The 12368-nt window shown below is 49.5% G+C and overlaps 1 protein-coding gene across 1 annotated transcript in view; it reads right to left on the reverse strand.

Annotated features, from left to right (window-relative positions):
* LOC139281369 (stabilin-2-like) overlaps window positions 1-12368 on the reverse strand; it is a 244136-nt gene that overhangs the window by 181371 nt on the left and 50397 nt on the right. The window contains exons 12-13 of the mRNA XM_070901523.1: window positions 10483-10632; window positions 1382-1525 (exon numbers count right to left, since the gene is read on the reverse strand). Coding sequence (XP_070757624.1) covers window positions 1382-1525; window positions 10483-10632 — 294 coding nt within the window. The remainder of the gene's footprint in view (window positions 1-1381; window positions 1526-10482; window positions 10633-12368) is intronic.

Consider the following 12368-nt stretch of genomic DNA (forward strand, 5'->3'; position numbering starts at 1 on the left):
AAAATGTCAAAACTGAGAGTGGTAGATTTTTGTTCGGCCAAGGGTTAAGGGTTACGGAACCAGGGCGGGTAGATGGAGTTAAGATACAGATCAGCCATGATCTGATTGCATGGCGGAGCAGGCTCGAGGGGTTGAATGGCCTCCCCCTGCTCCTAGGTTCCTACACGAGTTGGTCGCGAACGGAAAATCAGACAGAGAGCTCACCAGATTATCTGTCTACTTAAGTCAATGGACGGGAAACTGGATGGGATTCTTAACGGGCATGCAATCCTCCTGCCCAATTTCCCTTCAAGAATCATCCAGGCGTTTTGTAATTTAATCCTGGGGTGTGAATGACACTTGTTATCCAGTATTTATTTCCCATCCTTAGTCACCTTGCGGGCAGTGTCAATCGCTTACTGTGGGACTGGAATCATGTGCAGATAGGGGTGACAGGATTAAAAAATGTTTTTTAATTTGTTCTTGGAATGTGGGCATCGCTGGCAAGGCCGGCATTTATTTACCCATTCCTATTTGCCCCTGAACAACAGAGTGTCTCGCTGGGCCACTTCAGAGGGCAGTTAAGACAATTGCTGTGGGTCTGGAGAAACATATCAGCCAGACCGAGTAAGGGTGGCAGATTTCCTTCCCTAGAGAACATTAGTGAACCAGATGGGTTTTTACAACAATCCGGATGGTTTCATGGTCACCATTACTGATTAGTATTTTTTCAAAAAATTCAGATTTATTTAATTAACTGAATTTAAATTCCCCAGCTGCCATGGTGGGATTTGAACTCATGTCTTGGGATCATTAGTCCAGGCCTCGGGATTACTGGTCCAGTAACATTGCCACGATGTTACCGTTCCTGAAATGGAGTTACTTTGCCCGGGGATGAAGGATGCCCGGGGATTAAAAATGCAAACACTGCACTAGTCAGATTCATAAACTGAAGCTGATTTCAGAGGTTCAGAATAGGATTGAATAAATGCATGTATACTCCCAGGAAGGGAAAACCAAAGTTTCGATCAGATGATGCAAGAATCCACATGAACTAGTTTATTGTGTTTTTTTAGTTGGGTGGGTTGAAGGACATTAGTGAACCGGTTGGGTGCTCACGACAGTCCAGCAGCTTTCCCGATCGGTTCCTGGTGCCGGCTCGGATATGATCAGATTCATTACTTGTCACGGTGTGATCATGAACTCACAACCTCAGGTCCGCTCGCCCAGCCCCACAATCACCGAGCTACTGTCCCCATTATAATGTCCATGCTGAACGTGGACTATCTGCCTCCCACTCAGAGACCGATATTCTGTTAGACCAACACATAGTAAAGCATATAGACGGAGGGAATGTGGTTTCCACAGTTACACACGATACAAAGCAGGTCTGCAATGTTACCTCCTTGCTGCTCTTGATTGTGGGTTCGATACCATCCATCACTTTATCAATAATGTGTATCAGGCCATTGGAGGCAATGATATTCCCCGTTAGGATTCGGGCCTTTTTGTTATTTCCAGAAATGCGAAATCTTAGCTGGTTATCCTAATGAAGAGACACAAGAGGTAACTAAAAACAATAACAACATCAACTGGTATTTATATAGTGCCTTTAATGTACTAAAATGTCCCAAGGCGTTTCACAGGAGCGTTATAAGACAAAACATTTGACACCGAGCCACATGAGGAGAAATTAGCGCAGGTGACCAAAAGCTTGGTCAAAGAGGTAGGTTTTAAGGAGCGTCTTGAAGGAGGTAAGAGAGGTAGAGAGACGGAGAGGTTTAGGGAGGGAGTTCCAGAGCTTGGGGCCCAGGCAGCTGAAGGCACGGCCACCGATGGTGGAGCGATTATAATCAGGGATGGTCAAGAGGGCAGAATTAGAGGAGCGCAGAGATCTCGGGGGGTTGTGGGGCTAGAGGAGGTTACAGAGATAGGGAGGGGTGAGGGCATGGAAGGATTTGAACACAAGGGCAAGAATTTTGATGGCGCGGCGTTGCTGGACCGGAAGCCAATGTAGGTCAGCGAGCATGGGGGTGATGGGTGAGCGGGACTTGGTGCGAGTTAGGACACGGGCAGCTGAGTTTTGGATCACCTCCAGTTTGCGTAGGGTAGAATGTGGGAGGCCAGCCAGGAGTGCGTTGGAATAGTCAAGTCTGGAGGTAACAGAGGCACGGATGAGGGCTTCAGCAGCGGATGAACAAAAGTAAAACAGACAGGGAATGAGAGTGTTTGAGTATGCTCCTATAACTCTGGGTACTCTGTCCTAATTATAGTTTCCTTTGAGCCTCATTATTTTCCTTTAGGGTTGCATACACACTATAATTGTAGTGTTGGGGACAGGGCCTGACCTGACCCCGTAGCCAGCGGGAGTGAGAACACTCCGTCCATGGAGTCTTGCTCTGCTTCACATCAGAGTCACGTCATGTCCTGACTCCAGATGTACGCTGCATCTTCTTAGCTTTGGATCAAATCCGAAAGCTGTATTGCCCTATTGCCGTTGCAGCCCAGTTAAATGTGTTTCAACGAACATCAAGGACGATCCATCAATGCTTCTTTATCTTGATCCTAATTTTTGAAGGATGCGAGAAGCGATTAAGAGAAACTGTGTAAATCAAGTCCCGTGTTCGCCCTGGGAAGTTTAGTGTGAGGTCAGTGGCCCATGTTTAGCGTTATGACTTTAGCAATGCAATGAGGAAGTTTGCGAAGTGCATGTTGTTTGAGGTTTGTCAGTCACGGTGCTGACGGTGCATTGTACGAGTGCCCATAGGAAGGATGTGGACTGTGAAAATTATGGTTTCCCTTTTCCTGCTTAGAGTACCAGGCAAAAAAACACACAGGAATGTGCTGTTGTTGGTGTTGGTGTTATTAATTGTCTTTTTCAAATCCCTCCATGGCCTCGCCCCTCCCTATCGCCTCCAGCCCCACAACCCCCCGAGATGTCTGCGCTCCTCTAATTCTGCCCTCATAAGCATCTCTGATTGTAATCGCTCCACCATCGGTGGCCGTGCCTTCAGCTGCCTGGGCCCCAAGCTCTGGAACTCCCTCCCTAAACCTCTCCCCCTCTCTACCTCTCTTTCCTCCTTCAAGACACTCCTTAAAACCTACCTCTTTGACCGAGCTTCTGGTCACCTGCCCTAATATATCCTTATGTGGCTCGGTGTCACATTTTGTTTCATAACACTCCTGTGAAGTACCTTGGGACGTTTTACTATGTTAAAGGCGCTATATAAATACCAAGTTGTTGTTGTTGTTTATGTCCCGAGAGACACAACAAAATACCAAATGTGTGACGATGCCATTTTTTCTCCTATTATATGACATTGTTAATTTGGGAATTGTTACAATATTAGAACAGAGGCAGAAATACTGAGAAATGACATTGGGGATCTCCAGTGCACACACCCCAATTATTCACCGGTTAGGGTCAGGGTTAGGGTTAGGGTCAAGGTTAGGGTTAGGGTTAGGGTTAGGGTGAGGGTTAGGGTTAGAGTTAGGGTCAGGGTTAGGGTCAGGGTTAGGGTCGGGGTTAGGATTTAGTGTTAGGGATAGGGTTAGGGTCGGGTCAGGGTCAGGGTCAGGGTTAGGGTTAGGGTTAGGGTTAGGGTTAGGGTTAGGGATAGGGTTAGGGTCGGGGTTAGGGTTAGGTTCGGGGTCAGGGTTTAGTGTTAGGGATAGGGTTAGGGTCGGGGTCAGGGTCAGGGTTAGGGTTAGGGTCGGGGTTAGGGTTTAGGGTTAGGGATAGGGTTAAGGTCGGGGTCAGGGTTAGAGTTAGGGTCAGCGTCAAGGTCAGGGTTAGGGTTAGGATTAGGGTCAGGGTCAGGGTTAAAGTTACGGTTAGGCTTGGGATTAGGGTTTGGGTTAGGTTTGGGGTCAGGGTTAGGGTCAGGGTCAGGGTTAGGGTTAGGCTCAGGGTTAGGGTTTGGGTTAGGGTCGGGGTCAGGGTTAGAGTTAGGGTCAGCGTCAAGGTCAGGGTTAGGGTTAGGGTTAGGGTCAGGTTCAGGGTGAGGGTTAAGGTTAGGGTTAGGCTCGGAGTTAGGGTTTGGGTTAGGTTTAGGGTCAGGGTTAGGGTCAGGGTTAGGGTCAGGGTTAGGGTCAGGGTTTGGGTTAGGGTTTGGGTTAGGGTTAGGGTTAGGGTTAGGGTCAGGGTTAGGGTCAGGGTTAGGGTCAGGGTTAGGGTCAGGGTTAGGGCCAGGGCTAGGTTCAGGGTCAGGGTTAGCGTCAGGGTCAGGGATAGGGTTAGGGTTGTGATTAGGGTTCGGGTTAGGGGTAGGGGTCGGGGTAGGGTTAGGGTCTGGGTCAGGTCTGATACACGATGCACGAATGTATGACATCGAGGGGCAGGTAAAGAGCAGCTGGTCCTGCAGGCCTGCCCACCACTCCTGCTGCCTGGAACATTGTGACGGAATACTTCCGACAAACCCCGAGCCCCTGCAGCCATGTCATCTCCTGAGCGAGACAGAAAATACCGCAAAGTTCCTCTCCTACTCTCTCAGGCGATGGAGGCCTATCTTGGAGATGACACGGACTGTGCGCTGGTGAACTGTAAACCCACTCACTTTCTATACCACGCAATCTCTGCCCCCACTTCCACCAGAATCCACCGACTTCCGTGGGATAAAGCCTAACATGAGATGTCGAAACCACGTCACATTTCTCTCACTGTTTTGCGTTGCACAGGTCCGTGTTCAGGTGGTGTGAGACTATCTCTGCCAGGGGTCTCATCCCACCCCTCTCAGGCCCTGAACATGGACTTACTCTCCCAGCTTAAGGTCCCGACACACCCCAAGTGGCCTGGCACTAATGCTAGCCAGGAGTTATTGCCTTGAATGTAGAAGATTAAGGGGTGGGTGATCTAATTCAGGTCTTTAGGATGGTGAAAGGAGTTGTTGAGTCAGTAGATGTCATGTATCCAACATGTCCACTGTTGGCACTATCACAAGGTGTGCCGCCAGAGGCCACCGCAGTGGGAGACTTGTACGTTACCTGTACAGGTGTGCCTGTCCTCGTATAAAAGGCAGGCCACCGGGTGTGATCCTCACTCTGAATGTAATATCACGAAGTTTGCAGATGACACTAAACTGGGTGGCGGTGTGATCTGTGAGGAGGACGCTAAGAGGCTGCAGGGTGACTTGGACAGGTTAGGTGAGTGGGCAAACGCATGGCAGATGCAGTATAATGTGGATAAATGTGAGGTTATCCACTTTGGTGGCAAAAACAGCAAGACAGAATATTATCTGAATGGTGACAGATTAGGAAAAGGGGAGGTACAACGAGACCTGGGTGTCATGGTACATCAGTCATTGAAGCTTGGCATGCAGGTACAGCAGGCGGTGAAGGCGGCAAATGGCATGTTGGCCTTCATAGCTAGAAGATTTGAGTATAGGAGCAGGGAGGTCTTACTGCAGTTGTACAGGGTCTTGGTGAGGCCACACCTGGAATATTGTGTTCAGTTTTGGTCTCCTAATCTGAGGAAGGATGTTCTTGCTATTGAGGGAGTGCAGCGAAGGTTCACCAGACTGATTCCCGGGATGGCAGGACTGACATATAAGGAAAGACTGGATCAACTGGGCTTGTATCCACTGGAGTTTAGAAGAATGAGAGGGAATCGCATAGAAACATATAAAATTCTGACGAGATTGGAAAGGTTAGAGGCAGGAAGAATGTTCCCGTCGCTAGGGAGTTCCAGAACCAGTGGTCACAGTCTAAGGGGTAGGCCATTTAGGACTGAGATGAGGAGAAACTTCTTCACTCAGAGAGTGGTTAACCTGTGGAATTCTCTACTGCAGAGAGTTGTTGAAGCCAGTTCGTTAGATATATTCAAAAGGGAGTTTGATATGGCCCTTACGGCCAAAGGGATCAGCGGGTATGGAGAGAAAGCAGGAAAGGGGTACTGAGGTTGAATGATCAGCCATGATCATATTGAATGGTGGTGCAGGCTTGAAGGGCCGAATGGCCTACTCCTGCACCTATTTTCTATGTTTCTGTGGAGTTAACTAATAAAGGACTCAGGTCACTACAGTTCAAGTACAACATTGCCTCGTGGAGTCGTTATTAGAGCATCCAAGGACACAACAGTAGAGAGAGAAATGGTTTCCTCTGGTGGGGGAGTTCTGAACAAGGGCCAATAACCTTATAAATAGAGCCAGGCCACTCAGGGATGATGTCAGGGAGCATTTCTTCACACAGAGGGCAGTGGGAATCTGCAACTCTCGCCCCCAGAGGACCGTTGAGGCTGGCGGTCAATTGAAAATGTCAAAACTGAAATTGATAGATTTTCTGAGGAAGGGTGATTGATCTGAGATATTAACTCTGTTTCTCTCTTTACAGATGCTGCCTGACCCGCTGAGTATTTCCAGCATTTTCTGTTTTTAGTTCATATTTCCAGTATCCGCAGTATTTTGCTTTTGCTGGATTTTGGTTGGGTAAGGGTATTAAGGGTTACGAAACCAAGGCGGATAAATGGAGTTAAGATACAGATCAGCCATGATCTAATTGAATAGTGGAACAGGCTCGAGGGGCTGAATGGCCTCCTGTTCCTGTGTAACACGCTCGAGGGGCTGAATGGCCTCCTCCTGTTCCTGTGTAACACGCTCGAGGGGCTGAATGGCCTCATTCTGTTCCTGTGTAACAGGCTCGAGGGGCTGAATGGCCTCCTCCTGTTCCTGTGTAACAGGCTCGAGGGGCTGAATGGCCTCCTCCTGTTCCTGTGTAACAGGCTCGAGGGGCTGAATGGCCTCCTCCTGTTCCTATGAGTGCGAATGGACCCATAGAGATAACGGATGAACCTACGAATAGAGAATTCCAACAATGATCAGCTACAAGTGCTAAGAATGTAGCTTTGAGGGTTTGCTGTAAACAGCACTGTAAGGTGGATGTGATACCCGCCCTCTTGTATGGCTCAGAGATGTGGACCATATACAGTAGACACCTCAAGTCACTGGAGAAATACCACCAACGATGTCTCCGCAAGATCCTGCAAATCACCTGGGAGGACAGATACACCAACATTAGTGTCCTCGACCAGGCCAACATCCCCAGCATCGAAGCACTAACCACATTTGACCAGCTCCGCTGGGCAGGTCCACATTGTTCGCATGCCCAACAAGAGACTCCCAAAGCAAGCGCTCTACTCTGAACTCCTACACAGCAAGCGAGCCAAAGGTGGGCAGAGGAAACGTTAAGGACACCCTCAAAGCCTCCCTGATAAAGTGCAACATCCCCACTGACACCTGGGAGTCCCTGGCCAAAGACCGCCCTAAGTGGAGGAAGAGCATCCGGGAGGGCGCTGAGCACCTCGAGTCTCGTCGCCGAGAGCGTGCAGAAACCAAGCGCAGGCAGCGGAAGGAACATACGGCAAACCAGACTCCCCACCCACCCTTTCCTTCAACGATGTCTGTCCCACCTGTGACAGAGACTGTAATTCCCGTATTGGACTGTTCAGTCACCTGAGAACTCACTTTTAGAGTGGAAGCAAGTCTTCCTCGATTTTGAGGGACTGCCTATGATGAAGGCGAAGGTTTGCTGTCGATTTTACTTATTGAGTCAATAAATGAAAAGCTCCTGGAAACTACCCGATGCGCAATGTTGAATAGCTGTGCAAAAATATCTCAATAAAACTACCTGACTTGTAGCAAAGAAAGCAATTTGGGGGCGAAATTGCCCTGCACCCCGATTGGGGGCGGGATCGTTCTGTGCCCAGCGCAGAAGCCCCGAGCCCATCTCAGAATTGACCTTACCGTCCCTCAGAGGAAGTGGAGCGCAATCTCCCGCGTCCATGTCCTTTGGGGGCGGTAACCGGGGCAGTAACCGGGGCGGTGAGGGAAGCGAGACGCGGATGCTCCGCGAAGCACTGGCACGTTTCAATGCACCTCCCCTTCGATTAAAGGGGAGGGCCGATGCGCACACTGCAAGGCCCCCGACAGCCTCCGCTGGGCCCCCTGGGACAGCGTGTGACCAGGCCTGCAGCCGCTGGGCAGTGACCCAAGACAGTGTGCCTGGCTGCACAAAGGAGGCACGGATCACGCCAGGGCCACCGTCGTCGAGCCGACCTGAGTCGGCAGGCAAAAAAAGATGGCGGCCATGGACGCTGGCGCTCCGAGAGCAGATGTCCGCCAGTCTCGCGACTCGTGGGGCAATTTCCCCGCTGGGAGCTAAGGGGACAACCCGGGGCGGTGAGGGGTCACTGCTCACGGCGATGACATCATCGGCATTTGCACGGCGGTTGCGCGGTGATAGAAACATAGAAAATAGGTGCAGGAGCAGGCCATTCGGCCCTTCGAGCCTGCACCACCATTCAATGAGTTCATGGCTGAACATGCAACTTCAGTACCCCATTTCTGCTTTCTCGCCATACCCCTTGATCCCCCGAGTAGCAAGGACTACATCTAACTCCTTTTTGAATATATTTAGTGAATTGGCCTCAACAACTTTCTGTGGTAGAGAATTCCACAGGTTCACCACTCTCTGGGTGAAGAAGTTTCTCCTCATCTCGGTCCTAAATGGCTTACCCCTTATCCTTAGACTGTGACCCCTGGTTCTGGACTTCCCCAACATTGGGAACATTCTTCCTGCATCTAACCTGTCTAAACCCGTCAGAATTTTAAACGTTTCTATGAGGTCCCCTCTCATTCTTCTGAACTCCAGTGAATACAAGCCCAGTTGATCCAGTCTTTCTTGATAGGTCAGTCCCGCCATCCCGGGAATCAGTCTGGTGAACCTTCACTGCACTCCCTCAAATCGCAAGAATGTCCTTCCTCAGGTTAGGAGACCAAAACTGTGCACAATACTCCAGGTGTGGCCTCACCAAGGCCCTGTACAACTGTAGTAACACCTCCCTGCCCCTGTACTCAAATCCCCTCGCTATGAAGGCCAACATGCCATTTGTTTTCTTAACCGCCTGCTGTACCTGCATGCCAACCTTCAATGACTGATGTACCATGACACCCAGGTCTCGTTGCATCTCCCCTTTTCCTAATCTGTCACCATTCAGATAATAATCTGTCTCTCTGTTTTTACCACCAAAGTGGATAACCTCACATTTATCCACATTATACTTCATCTGCCATGCATTTGCCCACTCACCTAACCTATCCAAGTCATTCTGCAACCTCATAGCATCCTCCTCGCAGCTCACACTGCCACCCAACTTAGTGTCATCCGCAAACTTGGAGATACTACATTTAATCCCCTCGTCTAAATCATTGATGTACAATGTAAACAGCTGGGGCCCCAGCACAGAACCTTGCCATTCTGAAAAGTACCCATTTACTCCTACTCTTTGCTTTCTGTCTGACAACCAGTTCTCAATCCACGTCAGCACACTACCCCCAAACCCATGTGCTTTAACTTTGCACGTTAATCTCTTGTGTGGGACCTTGTCGAAAGCCTTCTGAAAGTCCAAATACACCACATCAACTGGTTCTCCCTTGTCCACTCTACTGGAAACATCCTCAAAAAATTCCAGAAGATTTGTCAAGCATGATTTCCCTTTCACAAATCCATGCTGACTTGGACCTATCATGTCACCTCTTTCCAAATGCGCTGCTATTACATCCTTAATAATTGATTCCATCATTTTACCCACTACTGATGTCGGTCTATAATTCCGTTTTCTCCCTCCCTCCTTTTTTAAAAAGTGGGGTTACATTGGCTACCCTCCACTCGATAGGTGATGCTGTTGGTACGCCTCCACAAACCCCTGGGCAATTTTACAGCAGGCAGTAGCACCCCCATCCACTGGGCAATAAGTGTCTCGGGCCCCGTATATAACGGGGTTATAATCATGCAGGTTTGGCCCCTTTGTTGCTTCCAGTTCTTTATAGAATCGTAGAATAACACATCACAGAAGGAAGCCACTCAGCCCCACGTGTCTGCTCCGGCTCTTTGAAAGAACGTTCCAATTTGTCCCGCTCCCCTGCCCTTTCCCCATAGCCTTGACAATTTCCCTTCCTGCAAATATTTATCCAATTTCCTTTTGAAAGTAAGTATTGAATCTGCATCCACCACTCTTTCAGGCAGTGCGTTTCCTTCCACTTCTGTAAACTGCACAATTTAAGTGTGGGGCCCTGATTTTAACTCCAGACGGATTCCCTGCTGAGGCCCGAGTTAATATTACAGTCAGGTCTCAGCGATGTCATCGGGCCGCAACATGCACAGGTAAAGAAGGATGCTGTTGGCTTCAGGCGCCTGTCCCTGCTGCCTGCTCTTCTTCGAAATAGTGCCATGGGATCTTTTAGGTTCACCTGAGAGAGCAGACGGGACCTCAGTTTAACGTCTCATCCGAAAGACGGCACCTCCGACAGTGCAGCACTCCCTCAGCACTGCACTGGGAGTGTCAGCCTGGAGTTTTTTGTGCTCAAGTCCCTGGAGTGGGACTTGAACCCACGACCTTCTAACTCAGGTGAGAAAATCACCCCGTAGCTGAAGGAAAGTTACAGATTGGATGTTTATCTTGGTTTCTTACTTACTGCGAAAGCGCATTGTTCCGTCACACCACAGACTCACCTTCTCTCTGAGGATAGTCACTCCTGATCTCCCGGTCAGAGTGTAAAACGTGTTAGTGGCATTTAAATCCTCAACGCTCAACTGTCCCGCAATGATGTGTAGCTTTGCAAGATACTGCGTTCTGTCCTTGTCTGTTAGAAGACTGTTCACCTGGGTTACAATGCAAGGTATTTGTTATCAGCAGAATCAACATGACTCAGTCCAGCTGCTTCAAGCTGTGCGGTCAAACACTAATACAGGTAAATTTATATAGCGCCTTTCACAACCGCGGGCGTCCTGAAGCACTTTACAGCCAATGAAGCATTTTTTCTGAAGTGTAGTCACTGTTGTAATGTGGGAGCCAAATTGTGCACAGCAAGCTCCCACAAACAGAAATGTGATAATGACCAGATAATCTGTTTTTTAATGATGTTGATTGAGGGATAAATATTGTCCAGGACACCGGGGATAACTCCCTCTGCTCTTCTTCCAAATAGTGCTGCGGGATCTTTTATGAGGGGACAGGGCCGCGGTTTAACGACTCATCGGGTGGAAAGCCTTAGGACCCAAGACCATGGCATTCGGCAAAACCTCGCACTGGGCAAGGGCTTCGGCAGCCAATGCCAGCGCACAGAGTAGGCAAAGCAAGGCCGGGGATTGGGGAAAACCCAAGGCCCAAGGATAATGAAGAATCAAACTGTAGACTGCAGGAAGATATCAATGAACTGGTCAGGTGGGCAGAGCAGTGGCAAATGGAATTCAATCCAGAGAAGTGTGAGGTAATGCATTTGGGGAGGGCTAACAAGGCAAGGGAATACACATTAAATGGTAGGACACTGAGAAGTGTAGAGGAACAGCGGGACCTTGGAGTGCAGGCCCACAGATCCCTGAAGGTAGTAGGCCAGGTAGATAAGGTGGTTAAGAAGGCATACGGAATACTTGCCTTTATTAGCCGAGGCATAGAGCAGGGAGCAGGGAGCAGGGAGGTTATGCTTGAACTGTATAAAACACTAGTTAGGCCACAGCTGGAGTACTGCATGCAGTTCTGGTCACCACATTACAGGAAAGGTGTGACTGTACTAGAGAGGATACAGAAGAGATTTACGAGGATGTTGCCTGGACTGGAGAATTTTAGCTATGAGGAAAGATTGGATAGGCTGGGGTTGTTTTCTTTGGAACAGAGGAGGCTGAGGGGAGACCTGATTGAGGTGTATAAACTTATGAGGGGCCTGGATAGAGTGGATAGGAAGGGCCTGTTCCCCTTAGCAGAGGGGTCAACAACCAGGGGGCATAGATTTAAAGTAATTGGGGGGAGGTTTAGAGGGGATTTGAGGGAAACGTCTTTGATGGGGGTCTGGAACTCACTGCCTGAAAGGGTGGTAGAGGCAGAAACCCTCACCACATTTAAAAAGTACTTGGATGTGTACCTGAAGTGCCGTAACCTACAGGGCTACGGACCCAGAGCTGGAAAGTGGGATTAGGCTGGGTAGCTCTTGGTCGGCCGGCACGGACATGATGGGCCGAATGGCCTCCGTCTGTGCTGTAAATGTCTCTGATTCTCTGACACCTTGCGGGGCCTGGGGGCGGGGTTCGGGTGGGTGAGGGAGACACTTCTGCTCCTCCTGGACCGCTAGGATTTTTCACAAAAGCAATTTTTGAAAGCTTACAGAAGTTAAAATCACGTTGCGGTTCTAATTACATAATTGGGGCTCAACTTTGGAATGTTAAGTCGGGCCCCCATCCCCCTCATCCCCATTTTCCCCCCTGCCCCTGCCTTGCCATCCCCAGGTCCCCCCACCCCCCCTCTCCCCACCCTCCCCCCAGCTTGTAGCGGGAGCCAACCAATGACGGTGAAGATGTTTGCAGGTGGGAATGGTGAGAGGTCAGTGAGTGGACACTGTCCGATA

The sequence above is a fragment of the Pristiophorus japonicus genome, chromosome 15, assembly GCF_044704955.1.
Source record: "Pristiophorus japonicus isolate sPriJap1 chromosome 15, sPriJap1.hap1, whole genome shotgun sequence".
Taxonomy (NCBI): domain Eukaryota; kingdom Metazoa; phylum Chordata; class Chondrichthyes; family Pristiophoridae; genus Pristiophorus; species Pristiophorus japonicus.